Raw genomic sequence first — 23,724 nt, 5'->3', positions numbered from 1 at the left:
TGTAGTGTTCTGCTCACCGTGCATTTCAGACCTGAGGGGCTGTGCATTTATGTAAACTCCACATGGTACCTGGCAGGTTCATAACAAGCTCATAGGAGCATTGCATTTGGTCAGAAGGTTGCAAGAGCTTTGGAGCTTTTAGCAAATTGTCTCTCTGGATCAGACTGGTGCTCCAAGGGCTGGCCCAAACACCTTCCCCGGCATGCTGTGGAAGCCTCAGGCACTAAGCTGCTGGTACTCAGCGTGACCAGCCTCTGTGGCAAATGTCTGCTGGGTTCTCTCACCAGGTCAAGCTGTATTCTGTTATGCCCTGACCCTGGGTTGCAGCAATGTGCCGGGGGCGCCCTGCCTGCCAGCTTTGCCTGAGTGCTCCTGGCTTCCTTGGACACTGAGAAACGGGGAGAATGGCATCGCTTTGCCATGAACCCAGCAAAGCCTTTGACATGTTCCCAGGCCCAGCTAGAGACTGGATTGTCAGGGAGCTCTGGGTCCAATTCCCTGATCATGGTGCAGGCTGGAAATACTGCAGTCTTGGGTTATCATTTACTCATGCTGTGAGTAGATTAGACAATCAGAACCCATCCATGAATTATCAGAATTACCCTTATTAGTTGATGATAAAAAGTGAAGGTTTCTCTTGGAGATGCCAATGCAATCTCTGAACCCTCTGCCTGGGCCTGGCTCTTCCAAGGAGATCGGCTTGATGGCAGGCCAGCATTCACACCAGGCCTTAGGCACCTAAATTCCAGCAGCTGGCCTCTCTGGGGCTCACCAAGGCCCCACCCAGCTTCCCTCGAACGCTCACTTGCTGCCTGTTTGCAGCAGGTGCTCCGTCAGTGCCTTGGCTCTGGGCCTGCTCTCTGCAGCCTCACGCCAGGCACCAGCATGAGCCAAGCGCCACAAGGTGTCCCCTGCCTACCGCAGCTGCAGCCCAGAGCTCACAGAAAACTGCAGGGAGGGTGAGGGCAGAGAGCGAAGCCTTAGCTCCGGCATAATGTGTCACTTAGTGAGTGGAGCATGGGGAACTGCTGCTCACTCTCACTGCTACTTTACTGCTTTTTTGTTTTGATATATCCCAGGCCTTTACCCTCCACTTGCACTCACTCACCACCTAGGTGTTTATCCTCCACTCACACACACACTCGTTCACACTCACATCTCCCAGGCCTTTACCTTCCACTCACGCTCACACCTCCCAGGCCTTTACCCTCCACTCACACTCACTCACCCCCTAGGCGTTTATCCTCCACTCACACACACACACTCATTCACACTCACGTCTCCCAGGCATTTACCCTCCACTCACACTCACTCACCACCTAGGCATTTATCCTCCACTCACACACACACTCAATTCACACTCACATCTCCCAGGCATTTATCCTCCACTCACTCACCGCCCAGGAGTTTACCCTCCACTCACACTTTTTGTACACAGACCCATAACTGCAAAACCAAACTCATGTACTGACCCAGCATACACCCTGTGTCTACCCACAGTTCTATGTAATGACTTCATGACCTCTGGACAGAGGCCCAGGACCCTCACCCTTGGCAGGCTCCTGCCAGCTCCACCTGCTGCTCTGCTTCTGCTGTTCAATTGGGGTAGATCTCTTCAGTGTGAAAGAGCCAAAGCTCCACCATGCCTTGAGTGGCCCTCATTTCCTCCCAGCACCGGGGCTCACCTAGCTGCTCCTCTGGCAGTAGCCCGTGTAAATGGGTGCCTGGCCCTGGCACACACTGAGCGGATGGGGTTGCTCGCCCTAGAGCATGTGACTGCACAGTCAGCTCTGGTTTCCGCCTCCTGATGTGAGACTTTGAAGCTAGTGAAAAAACCAGAGCCCAGTGGCTGCTACAGGAGGGTGGAGTGCCTAGTCACCCCACACAGATCTCCAAGAGCAAGTGCTTGTGCCCAGGCCAGCAAGCCATGTTGTGCACTAGCAGAATGCTCCTTGGCCCCTCAAGGCAGAGGAACGGTGCCAGCTGAGAGCACAAGAACACGCAGGTGGCCATCCTACTTCAGGGCCTGTGGGAGGAAATTGCTTCTCCTTTCATCCACTGCACAAAGCAAAGAACAGTCACGGCATTTCCCAAGGGCTTTGTCCTCTCCAGGGAAAGGGCCCGTGCTGTGTGAACATCCAGGGAGTGGAAGTTTCTGTCCGTGGCAGGCAGAGAGCCTGAGACATGAGCCCTCGTACCAGAGGCCTGGGGTGAGGAAAGACCTGGTCACACAATCCAGTAAGGGCAAGGCTGATTTGGCAGAAACACACATGCCAAAGAGGTGCTAGGCATGGCGCACTAAGCAAATGCACCGCAATATCGAGTGATACCAGAACATCCTTATATTACACATGATACAAAGATATTCCCCAAGAACAACAGAAGGACACTGGCCCCTCCTAAAAGATACCGTCAGGATGACAGTACATAATAGAGATCTTTTTATTCTACTAACACATGCGAGGTGATGGGTGATAACTAGTCCCATCAGGGAGCAGTCACTAACTACATCAGAGGGAACTTGTTTCTATAAGGGTACAAAGCTGTGTAAAGGGGGAGAATTTTGGACCAGCTGAGGGGAGAAACAAAAAGAACATGCACTAACTGAGCTGCATCCGTTACCATGGGCACACCTGTCTCAGTATCCTCCTACAGTCTGGCAGGTGTTAGTACTATACTTCGCCAATAATGAACCTGGCCTGGTGCCTTCATATCTTGATGGTCATTGTGCTGTTCACTTGAGGTCTGCTGCAGGTGTGTGTGTGTGTGTGTGCACACGCACACACACACGGGAAGAACACACATCAAACACATGCTGCCCTCTCAAGTGTTGTGCAGTTTGGGGTGAATTGTCTGATGGTGGTGAAAAGCCAAGGGAACGTTGGCAATGGTCAGGGCTGCTCCCCATTCCACACTCGAAGTGCAGAAAGTGAGGTCTTGCAAAAGTCTTTAAAAATACCTTGCCTGTAAAAGGTTTTTGCTCAAAAAGCTCCCCAAGGTCAAAAATTACCTGACCCTAGGGGAGTAGTTCACCGCCACCACCTCCGTGGGACATCTTCCGGGGGGGGAAGGGGGTGCCCCAAGCTCTTAACCCTCCCTCAGCAGAGAGCTTAGACACAAAACTGTAATTTAGCAGATGACCTTTCAATTTAAGGCAGACCCTTTATTCACAGAACAAGAGGAAATAAATCATACAAGTTATAGCACAGAGAATTACTTCTCTGGGATTCACCTTAAAAATTACAGATTACAGGGGAAGGAATCAAATTATTAACCAAAGTCACTGAAAAAAAAAGATTAGTCAGCCCACACCAAATTGCAAATAACCATAGCCTGAGCATGGCTAATGACACATTTCCCTTCTGCTTACACATGTATGGCAGATTTTGAGACAGGATATTTATTGGATTCACTCCAAATGCTTGGGCAAAACCATTGCTCTGTCCTCCGCCTCAGACAAAAGAAGCCTCAAACTGCACTTGTTCTCAGTTCAAAAAAGTTTATTTTCCTCCCATTGGCTTACCTGACTGCCCCCTGCTGAAAGCCCTATTAATCCTTTCACAGGCAGGCATTCATTCAGGACAGCAATAAACGTGGGATGCAACCTCAAAGCACCCTTGTCATTGTGGAAGACACTCTGACAGAAGGGGCCTGAACTCACCTACTGCTCGGCTGAGCTTATCCCTGGCAGAACAACCACTTTCTCTGATAAACACAAGAGGCAGTAGGAAGCCAAGGGGTCATAGGTGCTGCGAGCCCTAGGCTCAGATCCCACAGGGACACAGGTGTTGATACTGGCCAAAATATTCCAATGGTGCCTTTTAAGAGGCTCCCTGGTTTTGGGGTGGAGAAATTTGAGCAATTCTCTACCACCAAGTGCAAGTTGTTCATAACAGTTATGCATACCTTTAATGTGATGATGTCAATGACAGCAGATAATCCTAGCTTGGGGGAATCCCAAGTTCCTCTGTGAAAGATGCTACTGCTGGCGCCACATGGAAATGCACTTCCTCTGTCAGTGTACCAATTCCGTGTAGGAGTTTTCCCTGCTGCTGAGCAATATGTATTGGACCGCCATTGAGCAAGGCCCTTCAATGACCGCTGCCCATCCAAAATCCAGGCTGCCAGGTGGAAGGATACCAGGCTGGGATGACTGGTTTAGCCCAGCTGTTCTGCAACTGTAGGCTGAGAAACAGACATACGTGACCACCCCAGCAAGAGACAAGTGGAGTTTTCTAAATTTACTTGATGAGTCAATGACTGGCATTAGTTTAGTAGAGTGGTGGTCACCCCCTCCTACTCCTCCCACAACTCCTCATAGGGTTGTTTGCAGAACTGCTTCTACTACCCACTCTCTTTGTGCTGGATGGATAACTACATAAAGAGATGTGTCTTTCACACTGAGAGCCACAAACCAATCATGTTCATTCAAGGAGGGGATCATGGCAGTCAGAGTAATCCTGAATCATGTGTGGTACTGGTTCAACTGCTGAAAATCCTGGATGGGTTATCAATGCCATCTTTTTGGGGACCCAAAAGTATTTGGAGTAAAAGCCTTGCCCCTTGTGTTCAGGATGCATGGCCTTTATTGTTCCTCCTTGTAGCTGTGGGGCCACTTCCAGCTTAAGGCTCCTCTCCTGAGAGGAGTCCCTAAGGAGGGATGGGAAAGTGGCTCTGGAGGCAGAGCAGATAGGAACTTCGCTGTGTGGATGGTAGAAGTGACTTCCAGAACCAAGTTTTTGGAGGTTAAAAATTGCCACCTGAGAAGAAAATGGGCACGTGGCCATTGAAAGGAGGTCAGATTGGTGGTGCAGGAGGCAGCAGGGTCTGGAAAAGGGAAGATGCTGGAGCAGTGTGTCCGCCTCACTGTACTCTCGGGTGCTTCCATGACAGTTCGCAGGCTGCTGGTGGTAGGAAGGTTGCAATCTAGACTCATTACCCAATACACAGTGAGTTCAGAGGTAAGTGGGGAAAGCTCCCTGGGCTCTCAACTCAGTGCTGCCTCCTGTTCCTGATGCTCTTGCAGACATTTTCCAACAATAAGATCAAGGTGAGGCTTATCAGCTTGTTGATTAGAAGGGGCTTGGCTTGGGCCTCCCCACTCCTTGAGAAGTCCAGTCCCTCTTGAACAGGTTTGCAGAACATTCCTTGCAGTACTGGTGATCTTTGATGATTTAAGTTGTACATGTACCACACAGGCTGTTCCCAGCCTCCAAGGCACGATGCCAGTCAGCTACCTGCTGACATCCAATGCCTACAATCAGGGACAGAACGGGATGAGGCTGCTCGGCGTCATCATTTTTAGCATGGTCTTTATTGCAACATTACAGATGAGCTAGCTCGGGTAAAGATTCCAGTCGGCCTGGACACTTTTTATCAATATGTGCATTAAAAAATGACAAACGCCTATCTGAAACCTGCTAAGAACGGAGGGTAACAGCAACTTTGACAGCCCCAAGCAGTCAATTTCCTGTGCCCATCTGCAGCCCCAAATCATGTAGGTCAACGTGGCCCAGATCCATGTCTCTGAAGGGGCAAAGGGTCAATGCTAGGCAGGAGTCTTTATACTGTGGACAACCAGACCATTTTGCTTTGTCTTGCTCAGGTCTCAGGAAACACCATCCACTGGAGGAGACCAGAGCTGGGCCAGTTTCCCCCACATTTTAGCATACAAAGACTACACCTGTTTTAGCAACCAGTCAATGGCCAACACCTCTCCAGCTTCTGCTTTTTCTGTGGCCAAGTAAGAGGTCAGTCAAGAAAGGCTGGTCACCTCCAGCACCTTTATAAACTTGATGGACTTGAAGTTTGCCTGGGTCCATAGGATTCCAACACGGAAAAGGCCATTCCTCATCTCATGGAATCCACTGATGGCTCCTGCCTCTCATCGGGCCTGGCCATTTGAGAGATAATGCCATTGGAAGTCACAATCTTTCAAGTCCATCACAAACTTCTGCAGTTCAGCCTGGTTCACTCCCTGCATTTCCCAGCAAAATTTCCTTGGAAAAAAGTGAATAATAATTGGGAATTGTTTGAGAACATTTTACCCAATGTCCAAAAAGCCACGATACCATAGAAGCATGAACAGCCATGTGGAGATGTGAAGAATGTTATCTTTATAAATTTGGCAGCTGTTTGACTCTTTGTCTACTGTTGCCACACTGTCTACTTCATGGGTGCAAAATGTTAATTCTGTCTGTGGTGGCTTTTGCAGGTACCTACTGTTCATTGCTGTAGATAGCTCAATCACTGGAAGCTGTAAACCAGCATTAAGTAACAATTCCTTTGAAGCTTTACCCCAACAGTGACCTGATTTTGAAGGCTTGTTGGTATAGTCCTGTATAGTTAGTTAAGGAAGAGGCTGTCAAGAGGGGAAAAATGAAACAAAGATTTTGGAAGGTGGGTGGCCTTAAAAGCCTGAACCCTGAAGCTGAGTGGACATTAAAAGAAAGCAGTGACTGCTGTGGAAATAAAGCAGCAGAACTGTAGCACCTTAAAGACAAACAAAATGATTTATTTGGTGATGAGCTTTCATGGGACAGACCCACCTCATCAGATCCATGAATGATCTGATGAAGTGGGTCTGTCTCACGAAAACTCATCACTGAATAAATCCTTTTGTTAGTCTTTAAAGCGCTACATTTCTGCTGCCTTGTTTTCTTGGAGTACAGACTAACATGGCTACCCTTCTGTTACTGTGGAAATTTTGAGCCTCTCTCAGGTGTTGGAGTACAAAGGGTAAGTTGGGCCTACCTAAATCAAGAGAGAAATCTCGGCTAAGGTCGGTAATACCTGTGTAGGCCTTTTGGCATTTTAAATCCATTCTTTATTTGCTATGTTGCTATGGACAAATACATAATACTTTGTTTTCTCAGGCCCTAAAAAGAGCTCAGAAGCTTGCATCTCTCTTGCCAATAGACATTGGTCCAGAAAAATACTTTAGCTCAACCACTGATCTCTCGTATCCTCGGACCAACACAGTTATAAGAACACGGTGTACAGCTTTGTTTGAAAGACAGATTTCAGAGTCACTGATTTTTTTCGTACCGGTTACAGCTCACAAAAGGAAGTCTATGGCAGGTACCAAATTCAGCTGGAAGTGCTGGGGAACTGTGGAGAGTAAACAGGAGTATTGTAACCTGGAGACCCAGCCTGAAAGTTGGGTGCAGTGCAGGTTTCCATGCTGAATGAAGCACAGGAGCTGAGCACGTTATTTAGATAGGCAAAGCTAACTGAGGGCTCAAACCACAGCTCCCCCTAAATCACAACCACTGGCTAAAAAAACTCGGCATCTGTAGATCCATATCTAACACATGGGGAAAAGGGGATGTTGATAACTGTCAGCCACCAGGCTTAGTCCTGGAGCCTGGGACTGTGCTCGGGCTTCACTAGGTCCATGCCCTGGTTCTGGGCAAGGCAACAAATAGTAGTTCACTGCAGAGTCACTAGGCTCAGGCCCTGGGGCAGGGTGGGACAGCAAAGAAACAGTTCAGTGTACGTCCCTCACATGACAGAGGGCTGGATGCCCCAGGCGTATGCCTAGAACAATGGGGGTGAGGACTGCCATCCACAGGTTGAGGGGAGGTGGGGGGACACTCACAAGCCTGCCCACTCCAGTGCACCCCAATCCAGGGCCCTATTGACAGCAGAGCCATCTGCTGCTGGGGTCAGCGGGGATACACACCACAACGCACTGATCCTGGGCCACGCCCAAAACTCCCCCTTGGATCATACCTTGCTAGGTAGCTGGTCACGTTCATCTGGGTTTGGGCAGAGTGGGGTCTCTGTCCTGGCTGGCAGCTCCTCCGCAGTGAGATCTATCTGTGGGTCGAGCAGTCTGGCCAGACTTCACCTTCTTGAAGGGAGCATCAGCATCTGGCTCCTCCAGTGGCTGGGTTCCAACTGGGCTTCTGGCTGTAGCTTTTATACCGGTAGTTGCAGCCCCTGCCTTCGGGTCATATGAGGGGGTGGGGCTAGGCTCAGCCCACCAGGGTTCAGGGAGGGTTCTGCCCCCTCTTGCTCAGTGAGTGGCCCTCCTGCTCACTACAACAACAAAAGTAAATTAGTGATGCAAAATGGTAAAACATTTATCCTAGAAGCAAATGGACCCAAGGAGAAATCGATGCCCAGACAAGTTAAATACAGTAAGAGGTAGTCTTTTCAAGTGTATTTGGAACAAAAAGAATCCCAACAATTGTACCGATCTGTTACTAGATGGAAATAGTAGAATTGTCACTGCTGTGGCAAAGGCAGACATGTTCAAGAGCTATTTTAGTTCTCTCTCTGGGAAAGAAGCCAAATGATCGAGTTATATCATATGATGATGAAACATTTCCCATCTAAGTTTTCAGCAAGCTGGCAGAGCAGCTCTCTGGACCATTTATTCTGATTTTCAGTAACTCTCAGAACACTGGGGAAGATATAGAGGATGGAAGAAAGCAAATGTGTTAATAACAAAAATGCACAAATGGGATGAGTCAGTGCAGGCCTGGCAGCCTGACATCAGTACTGTACAAGCTAATGGGACCATTGACATGGGACTCAATTAATGAAGAATTAAAGAGGGAAACAGAATTCATGACAATCAACATGGCTTTATTGAAAATAGAACTTGTCAAATTAAAGAGATGAGAAAAGCAGCATATGACAGCTGTACCCACAGAGGAAGGCCACAGAGACAACAGTGGCAGCTTAGAGACCAGAGTGCTCACTGCAGTGTGTGGGAGGGGCAGATGGTGCATCACACGATTTGAGATACAGGAAAGAGCTCGGAGAACTGGTAGTTGCCAACACACCCACAAAGAGCGTGAAGCTGTAGAAGCTATTGAGAGGAGAATATCATCAATATTCACCAGGAAAGAGGGAGGCGTGTACAGCTCAGAGAGACGCACAGGAACCATGTGTTACTTGGTGGTGTCCCTTGTATCAAGAGCGCAGCAGAGAGCAAGTCAAAGCAAAGGGCTGCCTGACTCGGCACTGGACAAAACGGAGACGCTGCAATTGTCAACAGTCAGAAAAAGGCACAGCACTGCTAGGAAAACACAACAGGTAACCAGGATCCTCATGAGCCACATGGCCATCAGCTGCCACAAGGTCAACCTGGAGTGGTGCAGATGAACTTCCTAGACACTGACGAACCTGGGGCTTTACTGTGCCATTTTGTGGATAGACAGGCACCCACCCCACTTGCATGAGGTGAAACTTCAGTCTGGAGCCCAGTCTGATGTAACTAACTCCAGAATCCGATGTTCCTGAAGACCTGTGCAAAAGGTGCTCAAGGCCAGAGGAGCAGCACTATGGTTGCCTGTAACAGCCAGGCTGAATGAATGCAAACACAAATCACACCCATGGGGTGAGTTTAATAAAAGACAGGGTAGGAATCCCTCCTTGGGGTGAGGAGGAGGAGGAGAGAACTAGAAAGGACTGAATCTGCTTCTGCAAAGGGAGTCATGGCTGGCAACTCAGCACTGGACAGAGGCCAATAATCATGTTTACAGCTAAAATCACTCTGATAATACAACGGACCATGTAAATTAGCTGTTAAGTGTAGTGCAATTAGTAGATATACATCCGGTTACACCGTATGAGAGATCAGAACTGGGCCCATAACATAGCCAGGCATGTTATGCTGGAAAATGCGAATAGCTGAGTTGGGGGTTTTGATAATGAGACAAACACGTGCACCCTTCCTTGCAACTAAATGGAGGGAGCAAGGAAGCCCGCTTTACCTCACAATTGCTGGAAAAACACAAGAGATGCCATCCAATTCAAGGGACCACATGCCAAGGCCTAGCAGGAATTAATCCAGATGAAAAAGAAGGGTTTCCTTGGGACTGGTTGCAAATGCAGGGGCTTAACAAATGCTGGGTAAACAGAGAGAAAGAAGGCAGGAGACAGTGAGCAGACACTGAGAAACATGCAGGGCTTCTGGGCACAGAACGGGCTGGAAAGGCAGCAGGAGGATTTCTGAGCAAGGAAACTGTCTGCTACTGATTGCATCTTTCACACATAGGGAAACTGGATTTCACATACATTCTTTGCACAGGATCGTACAAAAAATGACCCTGATTCATGATACTAACCTCTGCTCCAAACAGAAAGAGCCCGTCAAGGCCCCAAATTGTTGCTAACTGCTTGGCAACTATAGTTGATAGGCAATCTACAGCAGAGGTCTGACCCTGTCCTTCTGGGGAACACATCTAGTGCCTTAAGACAGCAAAATGGTTTATGGGAAAGCAAACAGGAACAACTACCCAGTTTGCTACCCAAAATCCTTAGAGTGGCAGCTGACAGCACACAGCAACTGCTGGGCCAGCTGAGCCCTGTCTGACACTGCAGGTGAAGCAGAAAGACCAGGGGAGCCCTGGACACTTGAGATTTATTTGACAACAGATTTAGAAACAAAGGTTGTAACATATATGAGTAAACATCCCCAGAATCCAGCTGTAAGATAGTGATTTTTATGTGTCAATAGCATTCACTAGATCTTCCCACTGTGTCTCTGACTCTACAAAATAAAAATAACAAGGTCACAGTCGCATCCTAGTTTTATTACAACTGACCTGCAGGCAAAAGTATAGAACTATTACATAGACACTCTGATTCCAGATATAATATCTTAAATAGAGGAGGAAGTCAAACCAGAATATAGGAGAAAATATTCTGAAGATCTTTGAAGCAGTTTACGTTACTGAGCTCCATGGTACAGACAATAAGGCAACATCCCTGCACATCAGCTTTGTGATCATTTTATACATTTGTCTATGGTACAAGAAGAAAAATAACCAGCGCTCACAATATACAGTTCTTACACTATTTTCACAGCTTCTGAACACTATACACCTTTAAAAAAAATAAAGATACATTGTAATAAATGCTGCACCCTTTCGAGTTTATAATAACCTATGATTAATACGTTAGATTTGCCCTCTGGACAGCCATCCATGCCACAGCACATTTCAAACCTGGCTTTAACCCTGGGAATTGAAAGCATCTAACTTCCATTTCCCATCAGCCGCAAGGAAACATGATGATACTGCTAATGAAGTTGGGATGTGGTTAGGACAGGGAGCAAGGCGGTGCATGGTTGCAGGGGATGGCTACAGATACTGGGATTTGCCTACTAAATGTGTGAAAATTTCCTAGTATGAGGGTTCAGGGAGAAGTTGTTACCACAGCAATGCCAGGGCAAGAGTAGATGAAAGGTTGCTTTGCTCTCTTGGTATTTTGCATGGCTAATACTTTCAAGCTAGTCGTATCTGATTAATTGAAGGTGTACTGTAGGAAACTAATTCATTGGGTAAGAGAATTTGGTTTTGCCCTCAGCAGCAGAGTCAAAGCTTTAGCTCCCCACCCCACTGCATGATGTTCTGACCACACAATACTGAAGGGCTTCAGGAATGCAATACAATGAGCTTGAGCCTGTGCAGGGATCAGAACCCTCACTTCCTAGTAGGAGCTGAGGACATTCTGTGCCCTGGAGAAGCAGGCCCAACATGGTGGCTGTGAATACTCAGCAGTGTGAGACAGCAAGGGGTCAGGAAGCTAACACATCAAGCTTGGAACAGAGCTGTGCCTCAAGGCCACACACAGATACATCACTGAAGAGTCTGGAGAAGTGCTGTGAGTCAAGGACGAAAGTACAGTCACAGTCCAAAAAGGACAGTGTGCTGCCTTTTCTGAGCTGAAAACATATGGAGGACATGGGGTGGGGGCTGGTTTCTAACTGTCTTGTCGGAGTCTGTGTGTTTGGTGGAGCTGGTTGAAAAGTGGGGAAAACATTCCACAATTCTGGCAATGTAGCAGTTTTCCCCATTATGTTTCTTACCCTCCAGGTTTTGTTCTCCAAATGTTTCCAAGAAGTATTTGCAAAAAATGGACCATTCTGATTTTGAGAAAATCGCCCTAGAGCGGCTGGGCCAAACAACTGGATATTGCAAAACTGGGGACACTTTTCCAGGCCCAGCCACAGGTTCTGGTTTGTAATTTCTGAAAAACAGCACATTTTAAAAACAATCAAAATGTCTTCATGAAATTATGTCATCATTAAAAAAGTGATCAAATTTCAAAAGCTGAATACTCTAGAGTTTAACTGGTGGATAGAACAGCATATCTGGATGGATTTGCTATGTGGAGCTAAAAGCCAGGCTGATTTTCAGGGTACCCAGCCCTCCAACATGCACTGAACAACTTAAGTGTAATTCAGACCTGATACAACAATTAGACCCACTCAGAATCACAGAAGAAATTAATGAAATATTAGACAAACAACACAGAATAAATTATTTAAAGCAGCCTGCACTGCCACAGCCAAGTTGAGGACGACGACTCTGGATCCTAGTCTTGGATACAGGTGGCTGGAAGCAAAGCCGTAGAGATCAGGTCATGAGATGGATACTAAGCTGATAAAGAGAGTTGGGCGGTCTAGGGAAGGTGATAGACTGTGGTTTTGGAACAGGAGAGAAATTCTAAATATTTACTGAATAACCACAATTGATTAAATTGTGGCTTATCTAAATCAGCTGGAAAGCCTCTACACTGCACTTTTTGGAGTAAAAGCAAAGCCAGCCAGTGAGCATTGTGCAGCTATAAATCAGGTCACAAGCGGGTTAAATTCAATCGAGTAGTTTAATAATTTTTCAGGTCAAAGGTTGTATCTTAGCAGGTAACAATTTACAGGATGCCTAGTTATAATGAAAAGTGGCTGACTTGGTAAAGGGAAGAAAAATACATTATGTCCCAACTCTGAATATTTTAGAGTTAGCCTCTTTCAATGCAACATGTTTTTGGTAAAGACATATTCACTGTATTTAACATGATCTCTCTTTAACAGGAAGTTCAGCTGAGCACTGTCCCAAAAAATACACTGTGACTGTAAAGCAACAGAATTTCATAACAGTAAATCTATTGCACTTTGTGAAGAATAAAATCCTCCTTTGCCTTTCCAATTCTGGGAGGTAAAGTATCTCGTTGGTTATGCAAGAAGTTCTTCTTCCAGGCAAAGTCTCCTCATGTTCAGACACACAATGCCTAACTTTTTATTATTATTACTTGAAACAATAATTGGAAGAGTTTGAGAGAAAAATCTTTCCAGTAGCCTCTGAGAAGTCTCCAAGTTTTGAGTCTAGAAATGAATTTTAGGTGCTGTCCAATCACGTTCAACAAATAAATGTATTTATCTCCACATTTCATGAGTATGTCCACAAAAGAGCAAGACGAGGTCTCTCTTTGACCAACACTAACACTGTGTGATCAGGTATTACAGGGATGCACTTTATATGTGACAAAAGTATACAGATAGGATGGAAATAACACCAATATTATTGCACATGGTGTCTGGGCGAGCATTAAAAACACTGCAATATGTGATGAAAATTCTTTACAGCCTGTTTTCTCTCAGCCCTTTCTCTAGAGTTGGATGAAGCAGCAGTGTCAATCGACGTACATCGGAGAGCTGGGAGTTGTTGGCATCTGATCCAGGATTTTGCAGACGTAGCATGCCACATCCACAACGCGCTCCTCGTACATCAGAATGAAGGGATGTTTCTAGAAGCCAAAAGGGAAATAATAGCATTCGTTTTACTTTGTTATGGAAAAATGAGGCCCCAATAGAAACTCATTCAGCACAGGCCCCAGATACAGTGGGGGCTGGGTGGTAATATTGTTGGACTCAAGGGACAGACTGCTCTGGTGGCATTTAAAGGATGGGAACTCCACTTCTGAAACCCACAACATAATTAATTCAATATGTTTCTGAGGCAACTTACAGTGGGATGGTGATGGATCAGGAAATCCTGACTCAGAAGCAGTAAACTGGCAATAACAACAACAATATTACAGTAGCATCTCAGAGTTCTAAACACCTCATGAACGGAGGCTGTTCAAAACTCTGAATAAAACATTATGGATCTGTTAAAAGTTTACAACTAGACAATGACTTAATATAGCTTTGGAATGTTACGATGCAGAAGAAAAACACAGAAGAAAAACACTTCTTTTAACCATGCTAATTTATATGAAACAAGCACAGAAACAGTTTCCTTACCTTGTCAAACCGTTTTTTTTTTTTTTTAATTTTCCATTTAACTGTTTACATTTAACACAGTATTGTACTGCCCTTTTCTTTTTTCTTTTTTTTGGGTGGTGAAAGGAGAAGGGCAGGGCCTCTGTTGCTCCCTAATTGCATATTTCCACCGCCAAATGAAATATGTAGTTGACTGGTCAGTTTGTAACTCTGAGGTTCTGCTGTAACACCTATTCCTTGTTTCCCCAAACCATTTCAAAATGCATTACAAAAAAGACCAGTATTAGTTCTGCTTTACAGATGAGAAAGCTGAGACACAGAACAGAAAAGGCCAAGAAGTAACTAGGAGGAGAGTCACATGAAACTGGCCAGGTAATTCCAGGAGAGTGTAATTAGCAGGTTGCTAAAAACCAATGATTTCTTTAAAAAAATTAAAATAAAAATCGGATTTTTATTTAAATTGTATTGCTTTGATTTTTTTAATTGTCAATAAAATACTAAATTTCTCATTTAAAAATAACAGTTACAATGAAATCTCATCACCAACATACTACACATACACTTACAGTCTCATAAAAATGAATTAATGGTCCTAGTCTGTCTAGCCTAACTACTAGCTCTCACTCTGGAAGCTCTAGGGTGTCATTTTCTGTTTCTCAGCAGACTAAAAGCTAACATGTGCAAAGAAAGGCACACGCTGGATAGGATTTGTTTCATTCTGTGGTTATTTGGTGATGGACCCTGGCCAAGAATGGCAGAGGAGTTAGTTAAGACACTGTCGTAAAGACAGAGATGCTATATAGGAAAGGACAGAGGCAGCATAGAAAGGAACAGTGGAGTGGGCTGGAAAGAAAAAGGGAAGACATTATTCAGCACACACAGCTTCCTATATTCCCCCACACGTTTGCCACAGAAAAAATCATCATGGCTTCTGAGCAGAAGAGAGACCATAAGTGGGAATATTTTGAAGAAACACTTTCCAAGGGTAAAAAAGGAAAATGTGACAACTATCATCACTGCAGGAAGACAGTGCAGAGCCTAGCTGCAAGGATGAAACATCATATGGAAATCTATTTCTTGGGAGAAAGTGAGGTGGACAAAGATGTGAATGTGGCTGAGTGAATCAACTGGTTAGTAACTTAAATAATTTACTTCACAATCCATCATTCTTCAAGACTTTCTCTATGCCTTTTAGTAAAAGTGTGATTTGACAAGTAAATTCCAAAACCGTTTGCAGTGTTGGATATTGCTAGAAAAAAGATTTTTCTGATTTGTCAACCTTGATTACTATTTTTGGCTCTCTGCGCCTTAAATATTGAGTTTGTTCTGGTATGGCTATGATCTGAAGAAGTGGGTCTGTCCCACGAAAGCTCATCACCTAATAAATTGTTTTGTTAGTCTTTGAAGTGCTACTGGACTGCTTTTTTGTTCCACAGTTGCCAGTTGCCACTGAGTGTCATTTTCTTATTTTATGTTACATAATACATGCCCCTTATTTTGGAATGTCATGGCTCCAGACCATAACTGTGATGCCATCAGTCTAGTCCCTATTTTACTTCAGCAAAACTCAGCTCTTCCAAGGAAACCCCATTCCATACTTTTTCTCCCAAAAAAACCACACCCAACCAGAAGTACCAGTGAGTTCAACTGGGCTCCAAGCACAGTCAGTTTTAGTTTTTTGGGTAACTTCATTTAAATCAATTCGTCCTGGGGGCCAGAGCACCCTCCCCACCTATGGACAAACTGTGGGTGATTGTTAGTGACTTCCAAAACCAGACTTGCCATCCAGAGATGCAGATTCCTGAAGCCAATGCCCCAAATGCTCTGTTGGAAGCTTGGCACTCATTCAACCATCTACTGAGTCACCTGCATCTCTTAATGCAGCAACGTGAGCTCCCCTTGGGAGAGAGAAAAGCCTGCTCTCCAATTATCGCCTGGAGAAGAATCCACTTGTAGCAGTTGTGATTTGGTTTGCTGTGCACTCATCATCAAATCATGGGACCCCCATGGTAAAAGAAACCTGCATTTTACCAAGTTCCCCAACCTGAATGGAATTGTGGTGCAGACGACTTTAACAACATATTCCTGAGTGGTGTAGCCATGGGACTGTGTTGTACTGTACGTTTCTTGGGGCACACCAGGACTATTTGATTTGTGACAGTCTCCCAGCCACGGTGGTATCCTGGGGGCGGGGGTCACATTTCTGTTTGAACCTGTGTCCAATTCAGTGTTAATTCAGTAGAACCTGAGTTCCGTTAGCCGATTTATTATAATATGATAATTTGCAGAACTCTGACACCACTAACATGAAAAGGGGTGCTGGTTTGCTTCCAATATTCCTATTATTTATTGCACCCCTGGAAAAGCTGCATGGGATAAGTTGATTATTACCTGGAAATTAAAACTGATGGACGTTTACACAAGTTTTGCTGAACAGAAGTTTTACCTCTCCAGCTTCCTTTATGCATCAGCCCTAAAACTGGCCAGTTAGTGATCTGCTGCTGCAGAACCACTAGGGGACGTGCCAGACATTCTCCAGGGGACTTTTTAACTTGGCACTTAAATGGATTTATTTATGGATTTATTCAGCATTTAGGTCCTGATTCACCAAGTTAGGTAAACGTGAGTCTAGCTGGACCCAGGGGCACTTCTCACTGATGTCAATTGCAACTGCTTAAAATTAGGCACATGCTTAAATACCTTTCTGAGACAGGGCCTTGGGATCCAGGCTTTTTCAAGGCAAAGCAGTCACTCTGGCAGTGACCAGGATGCAGTAGATACTGGGTGGACATGGCACCTGGAAGCTTCACACACGAGAGGAGGAAGTCCCTGTAGCTGGGAGAGGCGATCTAAGCCCATTTCATGCAGCTACTCAGGCACCACAGTGCTCCCCACTGAAGGCAGGTGAATGGCATTTACGGAGCTAGCTCCCTGTAGGTGCAGAGCCCACACTGTGCTAATCACCCAAGAAAACAACACTTTCAGACGTAAGAATTCAGCCTTGAGTCCACTGTTTGATATCAAGCAATACGGAGCAGCCACACGCCCTCCGTCCCAGCAGCTGCCCACTCAAATCCCTTGACTCACCAGGAGCTCTTTATACTTTGGCCTTTTGGACTCATCCTTCGTAAGGCTAAAAAAGATCAAAAGAAGTATTAGGAAAAGGCAGATTTGTAACCACCTTCCAAAGCAATTGACCTTGGGACACGACACTGGCCCCACTACATAGACCCAGGACCCGGCCAGCCGCACAGGAAGCCCCACTCAGTACCAGAGGCTTTCTCAGTCTAACAATTTGGCTCTTGGAATATGCCCAAATGCTAAAACTCTACACAATACTTGCCTCCTATCGACGGTATGGGTAGCACGTTGATACTGCACAGCTAGGCTCCAACCTGCACTGCTTGAGGACCTTTCAGGGCCAGGAATGCAGGGCAGAATTTGCCCATGCGTTATGTGCAAATGCAATGTACTGAGCCCCAGCAAGGCAGAGCATTGTTTCCACAGGCAGAGTGCTAGCACAAAAGACAGCTGGGCACAAGACCTATTTCTTCAGGAGGCAGACTGGGAAGGTGCCATTCGTTAACCACACATGCCCAAAGGGCTAGAAAGATGCCACCAAGCCCTGCAAACAGACTGCAGAGCAGCAGCACTAAACACACCCTGCCAGAGTGAGGGCAAATGGGGCCTGCAGAGGTGTGTGCGAGAAAAGAGGTGCCAAACCCACAACCCCTTTCCCAAGAGAGCCAGAGTGGATCTGAGAGAATGGACAGACACCCCACTCCCCACCCTGACCCTCAGGGAACCTCCAAGGGAAAGAGGCACAGTCACACAAGGGACCAGCAGATGGCAGCAACATCCTCCACAAAACAGTTCCTACAACAGCATGGGAGTGAGTCTCTGAGGGAAACTTGACAAAGTCTGACAACTGACTGTCTTTGGAAACCAGCTAAAGGGACCAGAAATGCACAGCTTTAGTTAGGAAGGGGAGCCACACACTGGCAACACAGGTTTGTTGAGGCACATCAACAACCGACAACGTAAGCTACCAAGGAAAAACAACCCTGTGAAGAGAAGCAGTCACAGGAGACCCCTTGTGATGTTCCCTGGTATCTAATCAGTCCACTGACACCCGCCTTCTTGCTCTGAAGGGCTACTCAACACCTGTCCTGCCGAACCAGATCCCCTGTCTTCCACAGCCAAGGCACAGAGTTGGTGTTACCATGCTCCTGCAGAGCAGTGCAGGAGCTGTTTAACCAGAGCTCTGGGTGGATGCAGTTCTAGGGCACAGCACCCACGGAATCAACCCTCAAAGGGATTAAAACCCCAAATATATGTCTCTCTGTGCAAAAGATTTGCACAGGGAGGACTCTTTAGGTAAGCCCTCTTTATCAATGAAAGGGAGATATGCACAGTGGTAGCCATCTTCAGGTAACAACAATTTACACTGGGCTTAATTATATATGAAAGAGTTTTTATTAAGCAAAGCAGTACGCTTTAAGTGACTATAAGGAAAAAAGGCAGATCAAAGTGAGTTACAAATTAAAACAAAAAAAACTGCATGGCTAGTTTTATTCCACTAAAAATCTAGTAACTTGTGAGTTCTTACCCTAAACAGCTGTCATTATATCAAAGTGAAAGCTTCCAGTCAGAAAAGATCCTATCCTGACCTGGGTCTCCAGTAAATTGTAAAGCACTTCTGTTTTTCCTTAGGGTGTCTCAGGCAATTTCCAAGGCAGGCTGAAGACAAAAGATGGGGGAATTCCAGAGACCTCTCTATAAGTTTCCTCTGTGTATGAATTCTATTATTCTCTTTGTGTGAAAGTAAACTCCAAGACGGAGATTGTCATATGAGTGAATCACCTGTCCCTGTCCTTTGTAGGCAATCAGCCATTGCCTACTTCCTGGTCAGAAGGTAGACAGCAAAGTTCTACACGTGTGGATTGGCCCCCATTGTTAGTTAAATATTTCTAGCCACTGACAAGTCTTATTCTCACAAAAGGGTAACCACACCTCCCTTTGAGGTCTTCACATAGACATTTGGAACACAACTATGTAGACAATGCTTATAACTTCAACTACAGAAATGACACATGCACAAAAATAGAATTTACAGATCCAAAATACTACACCATCGAAAACAAAAGGTTACAAGAGGAAGTTTGTCCAAAGCACCTCTGAATTGTGCATATTTATATTCATAATTCAATTTCCATAAAGCAAGGAGGGTGTCCATTACCTATCCTGACTGCATATCAGACACTGAGCTGCCAGCCACACCTATTTGTTAAGGCTGCCCAATACTTCCATTTTAAGATCCTTTCCCCCTGAGGCTCAAATACATATATTTATGAAAATGACCAGATTAAGAACATTTAAAAAAACAAAAATAAATTTAAGGTGACTGCTCTCTGTAGGTCTCCTGCAGGCTTAATGTGGCTTCTGGGTGATAACCCTGAAGGGGTTTATGCACCTGCTGTGTGGCACCAAAAACTAGAGTTCAAAAAAAGATATAGAAGACATGTACCGCATTTCAAGTAGCATTACAGGCAGAGTGCAGCTGCCACAGCGTTACTCACATGTCAACACACACCACATCTATCTCATCAGACACACATGGCCGCAGGGCCACTGAAGGGACTGCCAGGTTCCTGAGCAATAGAGAGAGGGTCTCTCCACGCTCCCAAAAGCAACAGGGCTCTGGAATGCGCTGCCAGGTGTTCTGGTGGCAATTCTAAGGGGCACGTTCTTCTGTCTCCACATGAAGCCAACACCAACACGGATAATTTTAGCAAGAGTTAGCTGTCTCCCAATTTCATGGATTCTGTGTTCACATATGCACCCGCAGAACCGCAGGAGAAACAGTCCTACTGCAGGCACAGTGTGCAGGGAAAGCCTCTATTGATCGCTCTGATCAAAGCACCAAGCAATCTTCACATTCAAAAGAATTTTCCCTTAAAAAAAAAAAAGGGATTTCAGGTGCTCTGCTCCCTACCATGAAAAGTTATCACAGAGAGGAAACTAATGAAACTGGAAAACCTGGAACAGAGCTGAACTTGACTGAGCATCAGCTACCGGGGGACTCGTCCTCATGTTTCACACAGACCAGCTGCCATGGTGCTTGTACCTTGCCATACTGATGCCCTGCCTGCCATAGGCCCCAATGATGGCTGTTCGGAACCCCCATGTGGCACAGGGCCTGGCCCTCACTATATAAACTGGTGGACCCGGGACCTGGACAGCACAAGTCCAACAGGCGGACGATCCTGCGGCTTGATCTGACTACCTAAACAGGCTGACTGACATGGGGTATGGCTGACAAACCATCGAGACAAAGCATCTGTCACAGAAACTGACTCTCTCCACCTAGCAAGACCAACTGCCACAGAGCACAATAGTTGTCATGCACACCAACTGCCAGAAAGCCCAGCCCTCAAAATCCTGACTGCCATACTGACTGCCACAGGACCACACCACAGACCTCCAGGAAAATGAACTGCCACGAGGCCCAGCTCTAGTTGCCACACACACAGACCGAGTGCCAAAGGGCCCAGTCACAATCCTCCAGACTGACTAGTTTTCATGGGGTCCATGGTAGCTGTCCCAAACAGACCGAACGCCCTGGGGCCTGACCACAGCCATCCAGACATACCAGTTTCCATAAGGCCTTACTGCAGCCATTCAAAGAGAGCCAGGGACACAGGCCCAAGCCCTGCCATACAGACGGACTGACTTTCCTGAGCCCCACCCCCACTACGAAGACTGACTGCATTGGCTCTCAACAGCTGCCATAACATCTGACTGACTGCCCTGGGTCCTGACTCCATCCACCCAGACAGATAGCAGAGAGAACTGGGTCCCATCTCCCTCTGTACAGGTAGACTGACTGTCTTGATTCCCAGCTCCCTCCAGACAAGTATCCATGGGTCTCATTCCCTGTTACACAGTTTGTCCTAAATCCAGATGCCCACTGGCCAGACTGACTGTCTGCTACTAGTTCCAGACACTCCCATACACACAGGCAGGCAGACTGACTGCCCTAGGTCTCAACCCTTTCACACAGGCCAGCTGCCATGTGTCTTATCCCACCTTCCTCTAAAAGAAACTACTCAGGTCTCTCCCCGCAGCTTCTCTGGGCAGACACCATTATGGGTCTGTCTTTAATCCCTGCCTCTGGACAGAGACTGATATGAGTCGCCCCTTGCTTTCCCAGCAGGGCAGTCCCTAATTTTGCACACCTAAAATACTCCATGTAAGTTAAATCAAATATAAAAATGTTGTGAGCTTGATTTCAGCCAGTTGAAAAACATTCATATGATTATTCTGCTCCAAACCTCTAAAGCTGGAATCACTTACCACAGGTTGACAAAGTTGATAAAACTTGGGGAGAATTCCCTTTCCTCTGAGTTATTCAACTGTGGTGGGTCTCCTTTTACTACTTGTGTCAGCTGATCAAATACACTGTTCCATTTGGGATAAGGAAATCGCCCCGTGGCCAGCTCATACTGCAGAGACAGCAAGAGTGCAGGCAGAGTTAATACAAATAACACAAGGGGTTCTTGCAAAAAGGGAAGAAAGATGTCATCCCCTGATACCTAAGGAACCCCCACTAGTTCTCGAGCCTCCCAGACATGAACCCCACCTTTTTAGTGTCCTACGGACAGTTGGCTGCATGAACATTCTACCTGCGAGAAAGAGCATTTCAGCCTGGAGGGCATGGGGCAGGGGAGAGGGCACATTTGTATAGCTCATTCTACAAACGCAGTAAGCAAATTCTACTTGCTCCTTACTAGTCACTCCCCGAGTCACCAGCTCCACTCTCCTATGGAGTAAAATGGTGCTCTCCAAGATCACAGATGCAGACACCACAGTAACATGGTTAGCTACGGGGGAGCCAATGGGTAGAATGAAGAACTGGTTGAAACTTGCTGAGTAATAAAGGTCCACCCAAAGCCAGAGCTGCCGTTTGGGTTATTCAGGCAGACCCAATGCCATGGCCCTCTAGCAGGCCACAAGGGAAAACAGCATTCAAGATCCACGCCCTTCCTAGTGCTCTCTTGTCTTTATGCTTCAAGTTGTTGTTTCCATTCCACAGCGAAGTGTGGACTGTAAAGACTGAGGAAAGCCATCATTAGTTCAGGAAATAAAAAAAATATTTAATAGCTATGAGGTGTCTATTTCCATATCAGAGTGCAAAGGGGTTGGGCCCCCTAGACCCTATTCGTAGCCAAGGCAGGGTGGGACTGGAGCATCAGATGGACAGGGACCCCAGCCTCTTCCACACACAGAAGAGTTGGACTGGTACTGGAGCATCACATATATGAGCAGGGCAGCTCAGAGCAAAGGGGTTGGATATTGTCACTATGTGTTTGCTTGAGAAAGCTGGCCAACACTCACTGTGTAAAGCAAGCCCATAACATTACCCAAAATTACAAACTTATACTACAGAACAGTTTAAAGCACTCACATACCAATGTAATTCCCAAGCTCCAGACATCTGAACGTACATCGTAGCCTTGTCTCGAGGCACTGGGGTCTATCCTTTCAGGCTGAAACAGAAGAGGAGCCACAGTTATGCAGTGTGCAGCACAGGAAGGAAGGGATTCATGCCTGCAAGTGTAACGGATAAATAGCTATCCAGGGACAAACACCACGCATCCCCAGCAGAATTCAGTGTGACAGACACCAGCCCCCAAGGAGGAACAGATCTCTGAACATAGCTGCACTGAAGATGGAACAAGGTGCCCTGAAAAGGAAATATAATGGAGCTTGGTCTCTTTTAGCATGCAGAAAGGTGGCCTTTAAGCTGTTTTATTGTTTTACTATTTGAGGTCTTGTACCCTCAGAAATTCTCTGGCTTAAGTCTGGCCTTCCTGGGTTTGCAGGAGGACTCCTTGGAGCTGACATGAGCACCTCCTCAGCCCTCTGTTGTCAAGGCCAAGGAGCACTGAGCATATCCGTTTCTTTCTGCCTGTCTGCTGGACAGTGAGTCAAATGGATGTTAACCAAAAGCCAGATCAAAAGGTTTTATGCTGTCTATCTACAAATCCCTTTGCTATCACTGTCCCAGACTCACTTTCAGGTGTTTGGGAGACCATGATGCTAACAGCCCTGCCGACATCCCAAAACAGAGTAACCAGGAGCTGAATGTGTAAAACTCCAGTAGAATTACACAACACCTAGAAGGCAAACAGACACAAGCCCATCTTCCCCCCGTCTGCAAGGTACCCTACTGAAAAACTCTGACTTGATTTTCTCTTTCTGAGCAATAAAAATGCCAGAGGAGGCTCTCACACAGATTCTATTACAAGGTTAAAGCTAGATATCATTTCCATTTGAACACAACATCAAAATTACAACCAAATGCTTATTTATCAGATACAGAACTGAAACATCAGAGCAAGAGGGTAAAACAAAGCTGTTAGCCAGCAAGAAGTGCATGGCTCAGACAAAGAGGTGGAAGGAGCCTACAAAGCTCTTCTGGTAGTTAGAGGCATATAATAGCACCAAGAGCCTGTTCCAAAGCCCATGCAGTCCCTGGGAAACTTTCCACTGGCTTTGTAGTGCTTAGGGATTAAGACCTCCTGTGTCTGTGGATTGAAGACCGTCTGAAATGCACTGCCTGCCACACTTCAATCCCCACTACCAATCAATCAGATTGCGTAGGCGGAAAACCAGGGTAGAAGGTTAGCTTGAAAGCG

General features: G+C 46.1%; 2 protein-coding genes across 5 annotated transcripts in view; one reads left to right on the top strand and one right to left on the bottom strand.

Annotated features, from left to right (window-relative positions):
* The window catches only part of MYOCD (myocardin), a 295,350-nt gene extending 288,944 nt beyond the window's left edge, over positions 1-6,406 (top strand). The window contains exon 14 of the mRNA XM_075014397.1: positions 5,606-6,406. Within this exon, the coding sequence (XP_074870498.1) occupies positions 5,606-5,667 (62 nt within the window). The 3' untranslated portion in view covers positions 5,668-6,406. The remainder of the gene's footprint in view (positions 1-5,605) is intronic.
* Positions 6,407-10,529: 4,123 nt separating this feature from the next.
* Positions 10,530-23,724, bottom strand: part of MAP2K4 (mitogen-activated protein kinase kinase 4) — a 160,220-nt gene continuing 147,025 nt past the window's right edge. For all 4 annotated transcript variants that reach the window (XM_075014398.1, XM_075014400.1, XM_075014399.1 and 1 more), the window contains 4 exons: positions 22,495-22,572; positions 21,380-21,528; positions 17,111-17,156; positions 10,530-13,545 (listed from right to left, as the gene is read on the bottom strand). In XM_075014398.1, the coding sequence (XP_074870499.1) occupies positions 13,432-13,545; positions 17,111-17,156; positions 21,380-21,528; positions 22,495-22,572 (387 nt within the window). In that variant the 3' untranslated portion in view covers positions 10,530-13,431. The remainder of the gene's footprint in view (positions 13,546-17,110; positions 17,157-21,379; positions 21,529-22,494; positions 22,573-23,724) is intronic.

The sequence above is a fragment of the Carettochelys insculpta genome, chromosome 20, assembly GCF_033958435.1.
Source record: "Carettochelys insculpta isolate YL-2023 chromosome 20, ASM3395843v1, whole genome shotgun sequence".
Lineage (NCBI taxonomy): Eukaryota > Metazoa > Chordata > Testudines > Carettochelyidae > Carettochelys > Carettochelys insculpta.
This window is presented reverse-complemented; position numbering and strand designations above follow the sequence as displayed.